The sequence below is a fragment of the Rhinatrema bivittatum genome, chromosome 4 (genome assembly GCF_901001135.1).
Source record: "Rhinatrema bivittatum chromosome 4, aRhiBiv1.1, whole genome shotgun sequence".
Taxonomy (NCBI): Eukaryota; Metazoa; Chordata; class Amphibia; order Gymnophiona; family Rhinatrematidae; genus Rhinatrema; species Rhinatrema bivittatum.
The window spans coordinates 225,474,669-225,491,307 of record NC_042618.1 but is presented as its reverse complement, the minus strand read 5'-3'; the positions used below and the strand labels follow the sequence as shown (position 1 = coordinate 225,491,307).

At 45.1% G+C, this 16,639-nt stretch overlaps 1 protein-coding gene across 2 annotated transcripts in view; it reads left to right on the top strand.

The window, feature by feature from the left end:
• Nucleotides 1-5,764: 5,764 nt before the first annotated feature.
• Nucleotides 5,765-16,639, top strand: part of HIPK2 (homeodomain interacting protein kinase 2) — a 266,524-nt gene continuing 255,649 nt past the window's right edge. For both annotated transcript variants that reach the window (XM_029599773.1, XM_029599772.1), the window contains exon 1: nt 5,765-6,470. In XM_029599773.1, coding sequence (XP_029455633.1) covers nt 6,452-6,470 — 19 coding nt within the window. In that variant the 5' untranslated portion in view covers nt 5,765-6,451. The remainder of the gene's footprint in view (nt 6,471-16,639) is intronic.

The window sequence follows — 16,639 nt, the reverse complement described above, 5'->3', positions numbered from 1 at the left end:
GGATAAGTGTTGGCGAGTCCCTGGTAATTTTCGGTAGTTTTAGGTGGTCCACCAGGGCTTTCATGATGAAGTTCCCTCCTGCACTGGAGTCCACAAGTGCGAGCGTGGAGAATACACAACCTTCCAAGGTGATTACTACAGAGAAGTGAGTTGGAGAGTGGGAACCGTATGGCCTAGGGACATCTCCCCACTGACTCCTAGGCTCAGTAATTTCCCTGTTTCATGGGGCATTGTGCCAGCAGGTGCCCCTTCCCTGCACAGTAAAAACAGAGGCCCTGGGTTTGGCGACAGTTCTTCTCCTCCAAGATGCTGTGACTTTGTCCGAGCTGCAGGGGCTCCTCCGGGTGGTTTGAAGCAGATGTCATCACTGGAGCTAGCATTCGGGTATGTGAGAATGATGGAGCCAATAGTACCTGACTGCATGATGCTCGCAGCTCCTAGGCCCGTTGTTGAAGATGCCGATCTATCCTTCCAGCAAGGTCATTAAGAGTGTCTAGGGAGTTGGACAGTTCTCTAGCAGCCAGCTCATCTTTAATTCGGAAGGATAATTCTTCTAAAAAATGCTTTGAAGACTGTTCTCTCGCCAATTTAGTTCCGTGGCTATAGTGTGGAACTCGATAGCATAATCCATCAGAGGTCTGGAACCTTGCCGCAGATGTAGCAGCTCCGAAATCACAGTTTCCAGTCGACCAGGTTCATCAAACACCTGCTTAAAGGTCTTGACGAATTGTTGTAGATCCTGCATCAACGCATCTCCATGTTCCCAGAGAGGGGAGACCCAGGCTAAGGCCTTCCCGTTAAGAAGAGAGAGAATAAAGGTGGTTTTAACAGTGTCACTGGAAAACTGTACAGGCTGAAGAGAAAAGTGCATAAAGTATTGATTTAAAAATCCACAGTATTGTTTAGGGTCCCCTGCATACCTAGTTGGTACTGGGAGATGCACAACAGGAGAGGCCACCACGTTTATGGGTGTAACCGGCGGTCCAGTGCTTGACGCAGTGGTGGTGTCAAGATGAGCGCTTAGGCGTTCCATCGAGCTTGCCAGTGCCTTCAGGAATTGATGTTGCTGCTGAATCTTCTGAGCCAGCCCTGGGATGGCTTGGAGGCCAGAGAGGTCTGCCAGGTCCATGACCCTTGAGCCAAAATGAGGTTGACGCTACCTGCAGGTAGAAGCCCTGCAGGGCCTCGTTGTCGGTAGGCAGAACTGGTCAAAGCAGAGACCCAACAGGACCTGCACCGATACCAGCCGTTGTTCTCCGCGGGTTGAGCCCTTGGGTGCCGGGTCCAGCTGGACTTAGGTGCAGGTCTCCGATGGTGAGGACTACCGTGAAGAAAGAGACCAGGCTGCTGAGATGGATTCGCAGACATCCGGCAATCGACGAGCAGTGTCAATGCTTCCCAAGGGTCAAGGCAGGTGGCTATCAAGCGGAGTCCAGAAGAAATACAAGGGTCGAGACAGGAGGCAAGCAGGCAAAGTCCAGAAGTCATACCGGGGTCGAGGCAGGAGGCGAGCAGGTAAAGTTCAGAATTCAAACCAGGGTCGAGGCAGGCGGCAAGCTGGCGAAGTCCAGAAGTTGAGTCAGGGTCGAAGCCAGGAAGCAATCTGGAGGAATGACAAGACAAGGGAGAGGAGGAGGCAGGAACATGCAACCAGCTACTCCAAGAAGCTTGACCTGTTGCTGTGGCATCCAATACAGGTCTGGCTGGGCCTTAAATAGTAAAGCCTAGGGGATGCATATCCAGCATGGCTCTCTGCTTCAACAGCATGGGAGAAGACTGATACTTCATGCATATCCAGCATAGCTCCCTGCTTCAACAGCAGGGGAGAAGAAAAACAACCAATAAGGGCTGTATAACATAGTCTGGGTAAAACAAATAAGCATGGGTGTAGCTTGCTTATTGCGGCGGCTACTACCCCTAACTAATCAAGCTAGACATTTCACTTGGATGCAGCTCCATCACTGCTCTCTACATTAAAGGTGGGGGTGGAAGGGAAATAGAACCAAGAGCTAAGAGAAACAGATAAGTATGAGAGAAAAAATGTGTGAAGCTTGCTGGGCAGACTGGATGGGCCATTTGGTCTTCTTCTGCCGTCATTTCTATGTTTCTATGTTTCTATGGATGTCATCACTGGGCGCCATTAGAGGTTTCCTGCCATGGGCCCTTTAAGTCGCAGAAGGACGCATGCGCGCATGTCTAGGGACGCTTGCACAGCAGAGCAGCATCCCCGGTGCAGCGCACCCCATCGTATGCGGCAGCCTGCCGCACCTGGAACCCGAAGGTTGTTGAGGCAGCAGTGGCTTCCCTGCCACCCGAAGTCCTGGGTAAGAGCGGCTGTCCGTGGACCTGCCCCACGGTTGGCCGAACACAGCATCGCAGAAAGACTAAATTAATTCTTTGCCTCTGAGTTTACAAATGAAGATGTTGGGGGGTATACTCATTCCAGAGACGGTTTTCAGGGATGATGATTCAGAAGAACTGAACCAAATCACAGTGAATCTGGAAGATGTAGTAGACCAGATTGACAAATTGAAGAGCAGCAAATTGCTCATACCAGATGGTACACATCCCAGGGTTTTGAAGTAACTAAAAAATGAAACTTAAAATCTATTACCAGTAATTTGTAACCTTTCATTATAATCATCCATTGTACGTGAAGACTGGAGGATGGGAAATGTAACCCCCATATATTTAAAAAGGACTCCAGGGATGATCCAGGAAAATATAGACAGGTGATCTGAGAAAGATCATAGAAACTATTCTAAAGAACAAAATCACAGAACAAATAGATAGACATGGTTTAATGGGACACTGTCAGCATGGATTTACCCAAGGGAAGTCTTGTCTCACAAATCTGCTATATTTTTTGAAAGTGTTAATAAACGAAGGCTGGTAAAGATGATCCAGAAGATTTAGTATACTTGGATTTTGAGAAGGTGTTTGACAAAGTCCCCCATGAGAGACTCCTTTGAAAATTAAATGGGATAGGAGGCAATGTTCTTTTCTGGACTGCAAACTAGCTAAAAGACAGGAAACAGTGAGTAGGATTAAATGGTCCATTTTCTCAGTGGAGAAAGGTAAACAGTGGAGTGCCTCAGGGATCTGTACTTGGACCGGTGCTTTTCAATATATTTATAAATAATCTGGAAACGGAAATGACCAGTGAGGTGATCAAATTTGCAGATAACCAAAATAATTTACAGTAGTTAAATCACAAGTGGATTGTGTTGAATTGCAGGAGGACCTTGCAAGACTGGAAGATTGAGCATCCAAATGGCAGATGAAATATAATGTGGACAAGTGCAAGGTGATGCACATAGGGAAAAATAAACCATGCTGTAGTTACATGGATGTTAGGTTCCAATTAGGAATTACCACCCAAGAAAAAGATCTGGGCATCATAATGGATAATACATTGAAATCATCTGCTCAGTTTGCTGCAGTGGTCAAAAAAGCAAATACAATGTTAGAAATTGTTAGGAAGGGAATAATGAATAAATCAGAGATTATCATAATGCCTCTGTATTGCTCCATAGTGAGACCATCCCTTGAGTTCCGTGTGTAATTCTGATCGCCGCATCTCAAAAAAGTTATAATTGTTGCACTGGAAAAGGTTCCTCTATGAGGAAAGGCTAAAAAGGTTAGGCTGTTCAGCTTGGAGAAAATACAGCTGGTGGGGGTGTCTATAAAATCATGAGAGAACAGGTAATGCGAAGCGATTATTTTCTCTTTCAGATAATACAAGGACTAGGAGGCACTCCATGAAGTTAGCAGGTAGTACATTTAAAACATATCTGAGAAAATTATTTTTCACTCAATGCACAATAAAGCCCTGGAATTCATTGCCAGCAGATATGGTTAAAGCAGTTAATGTAGCTGACTTTAAAAAATGTTTGGACAAGTTCCTGAAGGAGAAGTCCATAAACTGCTATTAATCAAATTAACTTAGAGAATTGCCACTACTTATTACTGGCATTAATAGCATGGGATTTATTTACTGTTTGGGTATTTGCCAGATACTTGTATCCTGGATTGGCCACTGTTGGAAACAGGATGCTAGCTTGATGGACTTTCAGTCTGACCCAAGTATGACAACTTCTTATGTTCTTAAGAGTAAAATAATTTAAAAAATAGCTTGCTGGGCAGACTGAATGGACCACTTGGTTCTTTTTCTGTTGACATCTATTATAATATTGTATTTATATTCATACTTTATTTTAATTTCTGTTTTATCATTTATTTAAATTATTTAAACTCCTTTAACTTGGTTTTGTTTATGATTTAATTTTTATCATTGTAAACCACTTTGGTCAGTGTTTATATTGGTAAAACTGTATATAAATATGCTAAATAAATACATAAATAAAATGATGTTGCTTCTGAGGATGGGAGGGGGATTATTTTCCATATTCATGAACACATTATAAATTTTCTCCCATGCACAGAAACTGTGAACATAAGAACATAAGAAATGCTTTATTGGGTTAGATCAAAGGTCCATTGAGCCCAAAAGGTAGATCAAATTGCTTGTTGATCACTCCCAAGGATAAGTAAGTAGTTGGTTTCCCAGAGTAACCTGGTTAATAATTGTTTGTTTGTTTGTTTATTTATTTATTTGTTTGTTTCTTTGTATTCCGCTTTTTGGCACGGTAAAGCGGATTACATTCAGGTACTGTAGGTATTTCCCTATCCCCAGAGGGTTTACAAATGGAGGATAAAGTGACTTGCCCAGCATCACAAGCAGGAATAATTGTTTTTAGTTTCCTTAACTGCATCTTCCAGTAACAAATTCCACAGCTTGATTGTGCCTTGAGTGTAAAAAAACCTCTTTCTCCAAATTGATTTAAAATCTTCTACCTGCTAGTTTGAAGGCCTTTCCCCTAGTCCTACTACTGTTTGATAGGATAAATAACCGTTCTCTGTTTACCTGTTCCCCTCCCCAGTCTATCATATCTCCTCTTAGCCTTCTCCAAACTCGAGCCCTAGACTGTTCAACCTTTCTTCATAAGGAGCGGTTCCATGCCGTTTACCATGTTTTGTTACTCTTCTCTGCACCTTTACTATGTCCTCTATATCTTTTTTGAGATGGGGGCTAAAAGAACTGTACATAATATAAAGGGTGCGGATGCATCATAGATCTATACAGAGCCATAATGATGCTCTCTGTTATATTTTTCATTCATTTCCGAATAATTCCTAGCATCCCTTTAATACATCTGGCCTTAAGTATGTTACATTTTTTCAGACACCTCACTATCTTTCTAGTTTTTAGCAAGTTTGGTGCTGGTTAATATGTGGGGATAGGTATACTCTGTCTTAGAAACTGTTGGGAAACAGTTGCCTATTACCTTTCTCAAATTCAGTATGTTCTTGCACTGTATTAGTCAGAGCGAAAAAGAGAGCTTTATGGGGTTTTTTTTTACAGGATCTTCTTGTTTTACCTGTTGTTAGATTGAGCTGTTTCACCAACATCCTCTTTCGTTTTTCTTTTTTTCCCCAGCCCCTTGATTGAAATGTGTTTGTTAAACAAGGTTCCGCATAATCTCAGCAGAGGAGGCTTCGCCTGGCAGCATTACCATTAGAGCACATTACCTGACATTACGCTGAATTGCCTTTTCTTTTCACTTGACAGCCCTTCAATCCGTGCGATAGGCTTTTGATTACTTTGCACACTTGGAGAGAGAAAAGAAAGGAGCTTAGCCCCTCCCCCTTCTCTCTTCAATGCAACTTTTTTTTTTTTTTTTTTTTAATTTGGTGGCGAGAAGCGGCGGCAGCAGGAGCTCCCCTAGATGTGATCGCGGAGCCGGCGGGGAGGACGGGGCGTGCATGTGCTGCTAGGCAGCACCCCTAGCCAGCAGTGCACGGCGCTGGGGGGTCCAGCAGCAGCAGCCTGCAGCTCCCCCTACCACAGCCCTCGGATCGGATCTCCCTGTCCAGGCAGGATCCAGGTTCCGAGAGCTCTCTTCCTCCTTCCCTCCCTCCCCGGATCACAGGAGGAGGAGGATGCAGGCGGAGGCAGCAGGAGCGGCAGCAGGAGCGGCAGCGGCGGCGGCAGGGCTCTGACTGCTCCATGCAGGAGGCAGTCGGCGGCTCCCCCGAATCATCATCCCCCCCACCCCCCGGAGGCTGGCAGGGACACCCCCGGATCATCACCCACTCCCCTCCCCCCTTCCCCAGGAAGCTGGCAGGGGCTACCCCCGGATCATCATCCCCCCGGAGGTTGGCAGGGGGGCTCTCCGGACCATCACCCCCGAGGAAGCCGGCAGGGACTTCCCGGTTCATCACTCTCCGAAGGCTGCCGGGGGCTCCCCCGCTTTAACCCCACTGGCACAGACGGGAGGCTGCAGCCCAAGATGGCAGCAGCACTGGGTCGCCACTGAGTCCGGGGCTGCAGCAGGGATCCATCCGTTTCTTTCGCTTTCTGCCATGAAGCACCGACTGTCTCGCACCGATGGCCCCTGTGTACGGAGGTAAGAAGGGCATTTTCTCTCCTCTCACCCCTTCCCCCCCCCCCCCCCCCCCCCAAAAAAAAAGCACCTTCCTCCCCTCCTTAGAAAGCATAGGTAAAGGCAACCGCGGTACAGGCGGGGGGGTGGATCGGAGTGATTTACGGCTGCGACTCTCCCCCCCCCCCCCCCGCCAGCCGCCTCTGAGAGGAGGATTGGCTATAAAGTCCCCTTGCCACAGCCTTCCCAGCCACCCTTTTATTCAGTGTTTTTGTCACGCCAAAGACGACGGGAATTTAGTAATCCCGAAAGCGAGCAGCCCGGCGGAACAATGACAAAAAAAAAACAAAACAAAAAACTCGCCGGCTGCCGGTGCCTCGAATCCCCCTCCCCTCTCTCAGATTGAGCTATAGATCCCTTTCTTTCAGTTACTAAAGTGATGATTTCTGTACAAGTACGAGCTGCTTTTAACAAAAAAATAATAATTCACAGCGTTTGTCTGGCTGTAGAGAAGCAACACCCCCCTCTCCTCGTTGCTGTGATAAAGTGCTTTACTCCCCCCCCCCCCCTTCTTGGCAGGTTTCATGAAAAAAAAAATGCAAACTTCAGGAGTTTTGGACGGAAATTGAAACATCAAGAAGTTGAATCTAGCGGTGGGGGGCTGGGGAGCTATAACCCCCGACTCCTATTTTCTCGTTGAAACTGCTGCTGCTACGGCACTTAGGTTTCCCTTTCAACATCTGCGATTGTAACTTGCTCGTTCAGTTTCCCCATTCAGGATCAGTATTAGACAGCATGGAAAAAAAAAGGGCATTTAATGATATTGCTGATTAAATTAGCTCTTAATATTACTGTACTTTTGCTTTTTTTTTTTTTTTATAAAGTCCTCGTAGAGTTTTTTTTATTTTGCATCTGCTGATAGATAATATTCCTATCTATCTATCTATCTATCTATCTATCTATCTATCTATCTGTCTATAATAGATTAATCCCTTCCAGGCATTTATCGGCATGGAAAAAAGTGATAAACTTCTCAGAGAAGGGAAAAAGCAGTCGAAGTCTCGGGGTTAAAAATTAACTCACTTTTATTCGTGTCACAGAGCCGCTGCCGGTGTGCGAAATTCTTTTTTTTTATGTCTATTTATCGGTAGACATTTTTTTTAGGGTTCCTTATCTGAAAAGGCCTCCTATAAAAAGCTGGAACTAAAAAAAGAAACAAAGGAAGAGTTTACTAAGCGGAGGGAGAAGCAGGGTGATTATTTCCCGGGTGGAGGGAGGGCGAGGAGGTGAAGATCACCCTGGAGAATTCTTCTAGTCATTTCTTTTCTGGTTGAATTCTGGAAGCTGATCCCTGACAGATCAACAGAAATCTGCCGAAAATAGCGGTAAAGGTTATTTCTTTGTGGAGCTGGAAGTGTCTGGAGTGGCCTGGAATGAAACCGTATCCATAATTGAATTTCTCCTAAGTTCGCCCTGTGCTGGGGATTTCACTGTTGGGGTTTTGTTTGTTTTTTTTTGGGGGGGGGGGAGGGGGAAATATGCAACGTTGAAAGTAAACTTGCTTTGGTGAAAAAAATGATTACAATCGAGAGATCGGATTTTACCCATTGCAGAACACCAGTCTGCACGTTGCGCACGGCATTTAGACTTTTTTTTTTTTTTTAACCTGTGTAAGGAGCCTATTGAGGAGAGTGGAGCCATGAACTTTGCCGAAGTACCCTCGTTAAATAGCGGTGTGAATATTTGCCCCCAGCTCTCTGCGGGGTAATGTGTCCGTCTTTTCTAAAGCAGATGCTGGTTACCATTCCAAGCGACTCAAGACATCAGGCTCTAAATGGGGAGTAATGGTGAAGCCTCCTGGAATGCAACCGAGTGACAGCCTAGAATAGATTTTAGCCCGGCTGGAGGGACATCATCAGGGCCTCATGGAAAGTGAATTTGGGACAGGCAATCCGAGGGCATGAGGGCATCCATGGTGTGCAAATTTTCTTTTAGGGGGCAGCCTGCCTGGGATCCGAGTAGTGTTGTAAAGAACAAAGTTACACTTTAACCAGAATTGATCAGGCTTGTTTGCAGAAAAGGGAAGCAGCGCGATTAAGTTATCCCTTCTTGAGTTCAGATTACTTGGTAGCTTTTCATTTTAGATCTATTTCTGGTTTTACAGAAGGTTTAGGCTCCTTTTACCGTGTTATTACATTAGTACTGGCCATTTATCTTCATACAGGCAGCGGTTGAGATCAAATGACAAACTGCTGTAGGGTTCAGCGTGGGGAGCCCTCTTGGGGGCAAGAAGGCAGGAGCCGACGGAGTAGTACTTGATTAACTGAGTGCTTCCAGAAACTCAGCTCCCCAGACCCTCTACTAAGTTTGGTTCTTAGGATATCCATAATAAATATTCATGAGGCATCATTGCATGTATGTGGTCTAGGAACCAGGTTAATTTGCACATTTTGTTGGCAAACCCCACAATGTGCTGGAGGAGGCTCCCAAGAGCCCCTTGTCAAATTATTTTCTGAAAACAAAGTATCACATTGAGTGGAGCAGAGCTGACAAAAGTGCCTGAATAAGAAACTGGTTGCTCTTCACTGGGCTATTTTTAAAACCTGATCTGGATGAAGCTTTGGAGAATTGATTTTGGGAACCTTTGAATGAAATTTACTATCCTGAGTTTCAGATGCTGAATGCAGAATCTTCTTGTGACTACCATCCTGAGGTTTGGTTTGTAGAACTAAGTGACTTTTGGTATCACTTTTAATTTTGTATTTAGTTTGATGCTGGAATTAATTTCAGTTAAGTAATCTAACTGGGCCACAGTGTGCTTTAATGGTAAGTGCAAAGAGCTGTGAAACTTGTAAGCCAGGGGCCCAGCATTTTCTCTGGTTATGGTACGGCCTGGTTATGGTATGGCCTTAACTTTCCTGACTGGAAACTTTGCAGTCACAATGGGGAAAGAAAGTTTGCAATATCGGCGCACGTTAAATGGACGTGCTCATGATTGAGCTTCCGCTCCCTTAACGCGCGCCGATCCACCTCCCCGGGGCGCCCAATGCAAAATGCAAATGTGCTGCCGTGGTAAAAAGGAGGTGCTAGGGGAAATTGTGTGCCCCTAGCATCTCCTTGGCAGCGGGCGCCCAGGAAAGGTGGCTGTCAGCTGGTTAGGAAAATGGATGCTTGTTAACTGAGCGTCCCTTTTCCTCACCTGACTCCCGGTACTGTTTTTTTTTTTGGGGGGGGGGGGACATTCTAATTTTTTTAGTTCCTCTGACTTAATATTGCCACGATATTAAATCAGAGGGAAGTACAGAAAAAACAGTATTTATGCTTTTCTGTACACTTTTTGGGCTCCTCCAAAATAACACCTGCTCAGGGCCATCGTTAATTTGGTGAGTTAAAATGTACGTGACGGGTGCACATTTTTTTTTTTGCATCAGGGGGAATAGATGATAGCCTCATCAACATGCGTTTGCATGTGATGAGCGCTATTACCCACGCGTGCGATTGGATGCACGTTTTGCACGTGCTAACCCCCGTTTTGCGTCGGGGTTACGGACGCGCATCCAAAATGCACGTGCAATTGTGGGTTGAGCTGTGCACTGGCTGCAGCGCACGGTATTGCTTCGGCCTGAATGAGATTTATCCATTGCAGTGTTAAAGCAAATGTTAGCGCAATTAGCAGCTACGGGAGTTGTCTGTGAATTAAATTATTTGGCATCCCCCATCTCTGCAAGCTGATGGAACGAAATATTTTCCTGCCTGCAGAAGCATCATTTTTAGTATGATGGGGCAATGATGAAGCTTTTTCCCTTCTCCCTGTTCCTGCATTCCTGAGAGATTGCTAGAGCTCTTCCATGGGGCGGGGGGGAATGACTGTGTCATACCCATACACACTCAGAGCAAAGTTATCTTTCACAGCAGCTTGATTGACTGGATTGTTTCAACCTCTCTCCACAAATGATAGATTCACATGCTTTATGTAGCCTTTTACCAGCCTTGGAATGTTAAGTGACCACTTTTGTAACTTGGGGAGGGGGAGGGGAGCGTGTAAGGCAGATTATTAACATATGATAAAAAGGGTTTGTTCCTTCATCCCGGTTTTTTAAGAAGCAAAGCATTTTAGTAAAATATACATTTCAGCCTTAGAAAAATAATCGCATTTCTCTGGGTATTTTTCTGTCGTAGTTTGGTCCCAAGAAAGAAATCTGCATTCAGACACTAATTATAACTCCCCTCCTGGGATCATTTTTTGCTTTGTGCATGTAATGGGAGGGAATGGGGAGGTGAGGGGGAAAGGGGGTTGCACGGAAAAAGCTAAGACACTTTTTCGGTCAGAACTGAGTTCTCCAAGGAAATCAGGGGTCTTGTCACTATGGCCTGGCTATTATGAAGGGATTGATTTTCCCCCGATTCCCAGCTAATTAACTTATAAACTCACAAACCGGGTTTTAGAAAGAAAAAAAACACAGCCCTCATCAGAAACCTCCTCAAGTTAAATTAGACAAGGAATTCACTGAGACACACTTCACAGAGAATGCAGGGGGGGGGGGGTTAATTTAATTAAATGCCTATCAGAGGGACGAACCTGCTCCAAAGAGAAACCATCTCTGGGAATAAAATCAGTTATTCTCTACCTGCACTGCCAGTCAGAAGTAAGAAATAAATCAGCAAGTGTGTGAAAGCTCCCATTTGTGATAGCTTGGGGCCAGTTTACTGTACTGGTGGAGGCGTACGTGATAAGTGTTGAGTTCTTATCAAAGGGCGCAGTAGACATGGCTGGATTCTTAACCCAGAACATTAAGAGTATGGGCTTGTGCAGTGAGTTGGATTCAGTTCCTTGCAGCTCAGTGAGGAGAGGATAGGTGTTGCGCGTCATCAATAAGATGTTGTACCAGTGCTTTACTGTGAGAATGGTGGTGGTCGGGGGGGGGGGGGGGGGGGTAGGAAATTTAGGGTCAAATTATCATCTCTGGTCACTTGCCCATTGAGCAGGCAGACTCGTAAATATTTATTCACACCCAGGTTTGAAAGCAAAATTAAACTTCCCATTTTTTTCATGGTAGCCATTGGTTGGGGGTGTGCCTTTGATATTCTGTTCCGCAGGTAAGAAGGAGCAACACCTTCCTAGAGTCTAACTGGTAACAACTTTACCGTTGTGTTATTGTTTATGTAGTGTGCATGATGTCATTTGTGACATCATAGCCTGAGAGGGCCAATCAGATTCATTGAATGTTTGATAATGGAATGCTCTTGCTAACATGGCTACCCTCCAGGTAGTCAGGAGAAATACAGAGGAGCTGCTTAAAGAATTTAGCAGTGATGACTTGCGTGCAAAATGTTGAAACAATATAGGATATTGCTGCTTGTGTGTACTAGAATTCTCAAATAGCTGCTCGTGTGCCTTTTCATCATGAAGTTGACTTTGTTCTTAACAATTCACAAAAAGTGCTTTTGAAAATTATTCCAGCTGTGTTGCTCAAACAAGAAGTTCCATCCAGAGCTTTTAAGGTCTACTTTCCGGAAGATGTGCACAAGACTGCAGTTTGCATATATACATGGATCTGACAAAAACCCATTCTTGTCTGAATCCTCATGTCCCCCCTAACGTATGCTAAAAATTTGGTGTGGATAAGACACCAAATAGAAGTTATTAAGGGGACACAAATACGGACCCCCAGACATAGCCATTTGAAGTCTTCTTATCCATCAGAAAGTAAGCTAATAAACCAAAACATAAATATTGACAGGTGAATTTTCAAAGGCATTACGCATGTAAATGTAACATGTTGTCGTAGAAATTTTCAAAAGCCATTTACTCGTATTAAGCGCACTTTATCATGGGTAAAACCTATGACAATTCAATAGCAATTTTCAAAAGCTCACTTGCATGGGTAAAGTGGATTTACATTTGTAAAACCCAGTAAGTGTACTAGGGCAGGGGAAGGGGTTGCCATCTGACCCAGGTCATTCCTATCCAGCAGACTCAGTTCTGGATTTTGTCCCATTGCATCTATGGACCTCTAGTCTTGCCTTTCCTAGAGACATTGGAATGACAGATCAAACCAGAACTGACGTAGCCTATGGCAAAACTTTCTAGTGCATGACAAATCAGTTACGGGAAGATTCTTGCACAGAATTTTGCAGACAACAGATACAGGCAGTCTCCTTCAGGAAAAGGTTTGGATGGTTTTCCGTGTAGAGGTGGCACTAGCGTGGGTACTGTAACTTCTGTAACATTTGCAAGTGAGGGTCCGGATGCAAGAAGCAGCCCTTGAAGGAAGTTGGCCAGTGTAGATGACCAGGTTAAGATCTTGCAGGCCAGAAATGTGGGACTGTACATTAGAAACTGGAGATTTTAGAAAAACCATGCAAGATTTTTAAACGTCGGGTTTGTGACTTTCCCAAAGCCTCTATTGATATTACCAGGGGAAATGTTAAAAAGGTTCTTCCTTGAGATACTGACATCCCCCCCTACGAGTAGGGTATTTTTATCTCTGGAAAGAAACGTGTTAAGAAAGTATCAGGGGATCTTTCCCCCCCTGAATCTTAATCTAACACAGATTCTGGAGAACTCTGATCCTCTGAAATAGCCTTAACTTTCCTTCCCTCCTCCTGCTACCACCAGATGGACTTGTACATGACTTCGTGTTTTTAGCTGCTATGCACCAAAGCTCAGGAACAAAGTAACCCTATCCATAGGTGTCGAACCATTCAGGACCCTTAGATTTCTCAGCAGAGAGAGTCAATGCTGGGATCCGACACCATGACCCTCCATTCGCAGCTGCTACCTGTGCACCCTATTTTATATCCCACCCTACTCTGGTCCAGTCACTGCTGCAACAGTCCAGGGCCTGGAGCCGAGGTCTGTAAGGTTGTGCCATTGTGTGCTGACTGGGACTTCCTCCCCGCATGGGCTGTGCTTACTACCTCTGCAGCATCCCCAGCCCGGACCTGCCCACGGAACAGAAGACCTGAGCTGGGAATCAAACGTCAAGCTTTCCGTGGCATTGCCTAGCATTGCCACTGGCAGACCTGGTTAGCCTTGGTTGCTGCAGCTTTATTGATGGCCATGTGCTTGGCATGCAGTACCACCAGAGCTTGGAGCTCTCACAGAGCCAGTTAGAGAGACAGGCTTTTCTCTGCTCCTTGTCTGTCACTGAATCAGTCTCTGTTATTACTGAATGATAATGGGTTTGGAGTGCAAACCAGTCTAGCAAGTGTACCTCTGCCTGCGCCTTACAATTAAGATGCAAATTTCTGTGTGCTGTCAGGATAACGACAGCGGCAGAGGCTCGTCTCGGACCAGCACGTGCATTGGTACAGCCGGGGGACCTTATCCTGACCAGGGCAGCTCTGATCACCAGATTCAGTAAATCTGCACTGAAAGAACCGTTTAAGCATGAGCCCAAAACATTAGGTTGAAAGGCCCAGTTGCAAGTCTGTCATTCTGGTGCCTTGTGTGATTGTAGCCTGCGCAGAAGAAAAAGAATTACTTCAAGTAAACAACTTTGAGCTGGATTTAAGGATTATATGTGCATAGAGCAGCGCCAGACAGCTGGAACCTTCTCACAGCGATGCACTTCAAAACAGCCAAGCAACAAGAAAAGCGAAGCATCTACTCTGGAGAGACAAAGTGTAAGCCCTCGCAAACAGTGCAATGGAGGTACAATAACAAGTATTATTTTTATTCCAAGCTCAATTAAAGTTAGAGGCTGTGTAAGGCAATTTATGGACAAAGACGTAGCGTTGAGTTAGATGCATAGGGTTTTGGTTTTTTTTTTTGCCTCCGTTTGTGCGTCCTCTTGAGGTTCAGACAGAATCCCTGGGCAAAAAAGCAATGGTAAAGCCTGAGACTGGAGTGTGTGCAACCAAGGACCACCAGATGCATGGAAATCTGTAAAGCGAGTAACAAATATTTTTACATCAATAAGGTCTGGGCAGGAAGTTGCCTGATTTTCACCACCTTACACTGGGCAAAAGAAAATAAGCTTGTTCTGCCATAAATCATGTTCTTGCGCAGTCTTGATTTTATAAGGCCAGTTTCCCTGTAGGATACTAGGCTAAAAAATACCAGTTGACAGCTGTTTTACAAATTATTACAGTGCAGCTACGTGCAACACAATCACAGTTCTAAAATTAGCTGAAATTTGCTGAAAAAGCATTCACACCAGAGCCGTGGGCTCATGCAGCTATCCCGGGCCTCCAGGGTTGGGTGTCTGCCTCTTACTTCCTTGCCTGTGATGGATGGCCACTTGAGCTGTGCAGGACCAGCGGGCAGTTTTCCCGCAACAGTGTTATTTCATTTGCTTTAAGAATTATTATTCCATTTGAGGGTGTTTATCCAGGAGGTCGATTTGTAGGATTTCCCTCTTCCCTATAAGGTTTTGAAACCCCCCCCCCCCTCTCAGTGTTGGTTCCTGAGCTGCTCTGTGGTAGAAGAAGGAAGAGCTGGGGCTCAGGGAAACTGGAACTTACCCCTAAAGCTGTAGAGCAATAACTGTTCTTAGTTCAAGGTGCCTTATTTTCCTTCAGCTAATAAGATTATAGGCAACAGTCCCTTTTTATTGCAACAAGGGGAAGACTGCTCCCGAAAAGGAATTCTTGGACACTTAGGCAGTTTATTTGCTAGGGTTGTCAAATTGTGTTGCAACAAATCACCTTCATAAGAAAGCGGTGTGTTGACTTGTTAGGATACTTGTACACGTAGGGCGAAAGAAGACCCAGTGGCCTCGAGTCCCACGTTCTCCTGATTGCTTAACATGGTAACAAGGCAGATGCTGGCAGATAAAGATAAATCGGCCTATCCAGTGTGCCCAGTCATTTAGGTCTGAACTGCTAAGGATGTAGCCCATTTGCCAGCCCTAGAATTATCTAAGTCAGTTCTATTGTCTTCTTCTTTGGTTCTCCAACATCCTGAGTAGATGAGCATTCAGGTTTCCATACTTAAAACACAAACCCATTTCCTCTTTCCCCTCCGATGGTTTACCATCAACTTTTATAATAATCTAAACTGGTACCAAAACTAGTGAGTCTGTTGGCGAACATCTGGCTGGCTTAAGTCCTGTAACCTTGTTGGACTATACCAGCCCGCCAGTAACCCGCTGGCACTGATTTGGCTGGTTTTGGGAGAGTTGTAGCCTGTTGATTTGTTAGTTAGCGCTTCTGTTATCTGCCCCTCATTTTCACCTTTGATATCCGCTCTCCTTACATGGTGAACCCAGGGGAAGGGGGAAAAAAAATACTCCATACGTGCAGCCAGTTCTTCAACACTGGAACACTGCAGCGAGCCCAAATCCCTGGAGTGCATCTCTATCTTACCCACCGATCTCACTGAAAGCTTGTCCACTTTACTTTCGAAAGGGGACTTAATGTCATTCTGCAGCATGACCGTGGCTGAAGAGTTCATTGTTTATTTATTTATTTATTTAAATTCTTTTTTATACCGAAGTATAGCATAATGCCTTCACTCCGGTTTACATGAAACAAAACCTCTTAGTACATATAACATTTCCGTATGTTAACATATTCATTATTGTTTGTTCTTAGCAATCTCTGTTGAATTGCTGCTTTGCTGGGAGTTATCCTGTGTTCTTATGAAAGATGGAGCCATTCGTTGTCTAGTGGCAAACCTGGGAACTTGTGAGTTGTTCTTACCCTGAGATTGCTGTTGATTAGTGGGAGCTGAGTAGGGTGGGGAGAGGGGAGAAGAAGGAATAATGCATACCGGCGTTCTCTGTTCCACGCCCTTCCAGCTAATCCGCACTTTCTCTCTCCTCCACCACCATCACCTTTTCCTTCCTCCAGGGATGTTCCCAGCATTCTTCCCCTTCCTCCCTCCCTATACTCAGCACTATCTTTGCTCCCACTCCCCCTATAATCATAGCTCCCTGACTTGTGTACCCACCACTGAGTCCCAAGTCCTGGAATCACAGCTGCAGACTGAGTTGTGTCTGTTACAGCCTCTCTCCAGTTTCTCCTCGCATGCTACCTGCAGTGTCTGCTCCAGTTTCATCTCTCTTCCCCTGTTCCCTGCAGGCTTACTGAAGGCCTGGAGGGAACTGGAGCCTTTTAGTGTTTCCCCAGAAACCCAGCTATTGATGGCAAATTCCCTGTGTTTCCCAGTAAAATCTGGGGAGTTCCCTGGTATGGTCTAGTGTTGGTGAGAGCAATAAAACAAATGTTCAGGCCTGGTTGAATAG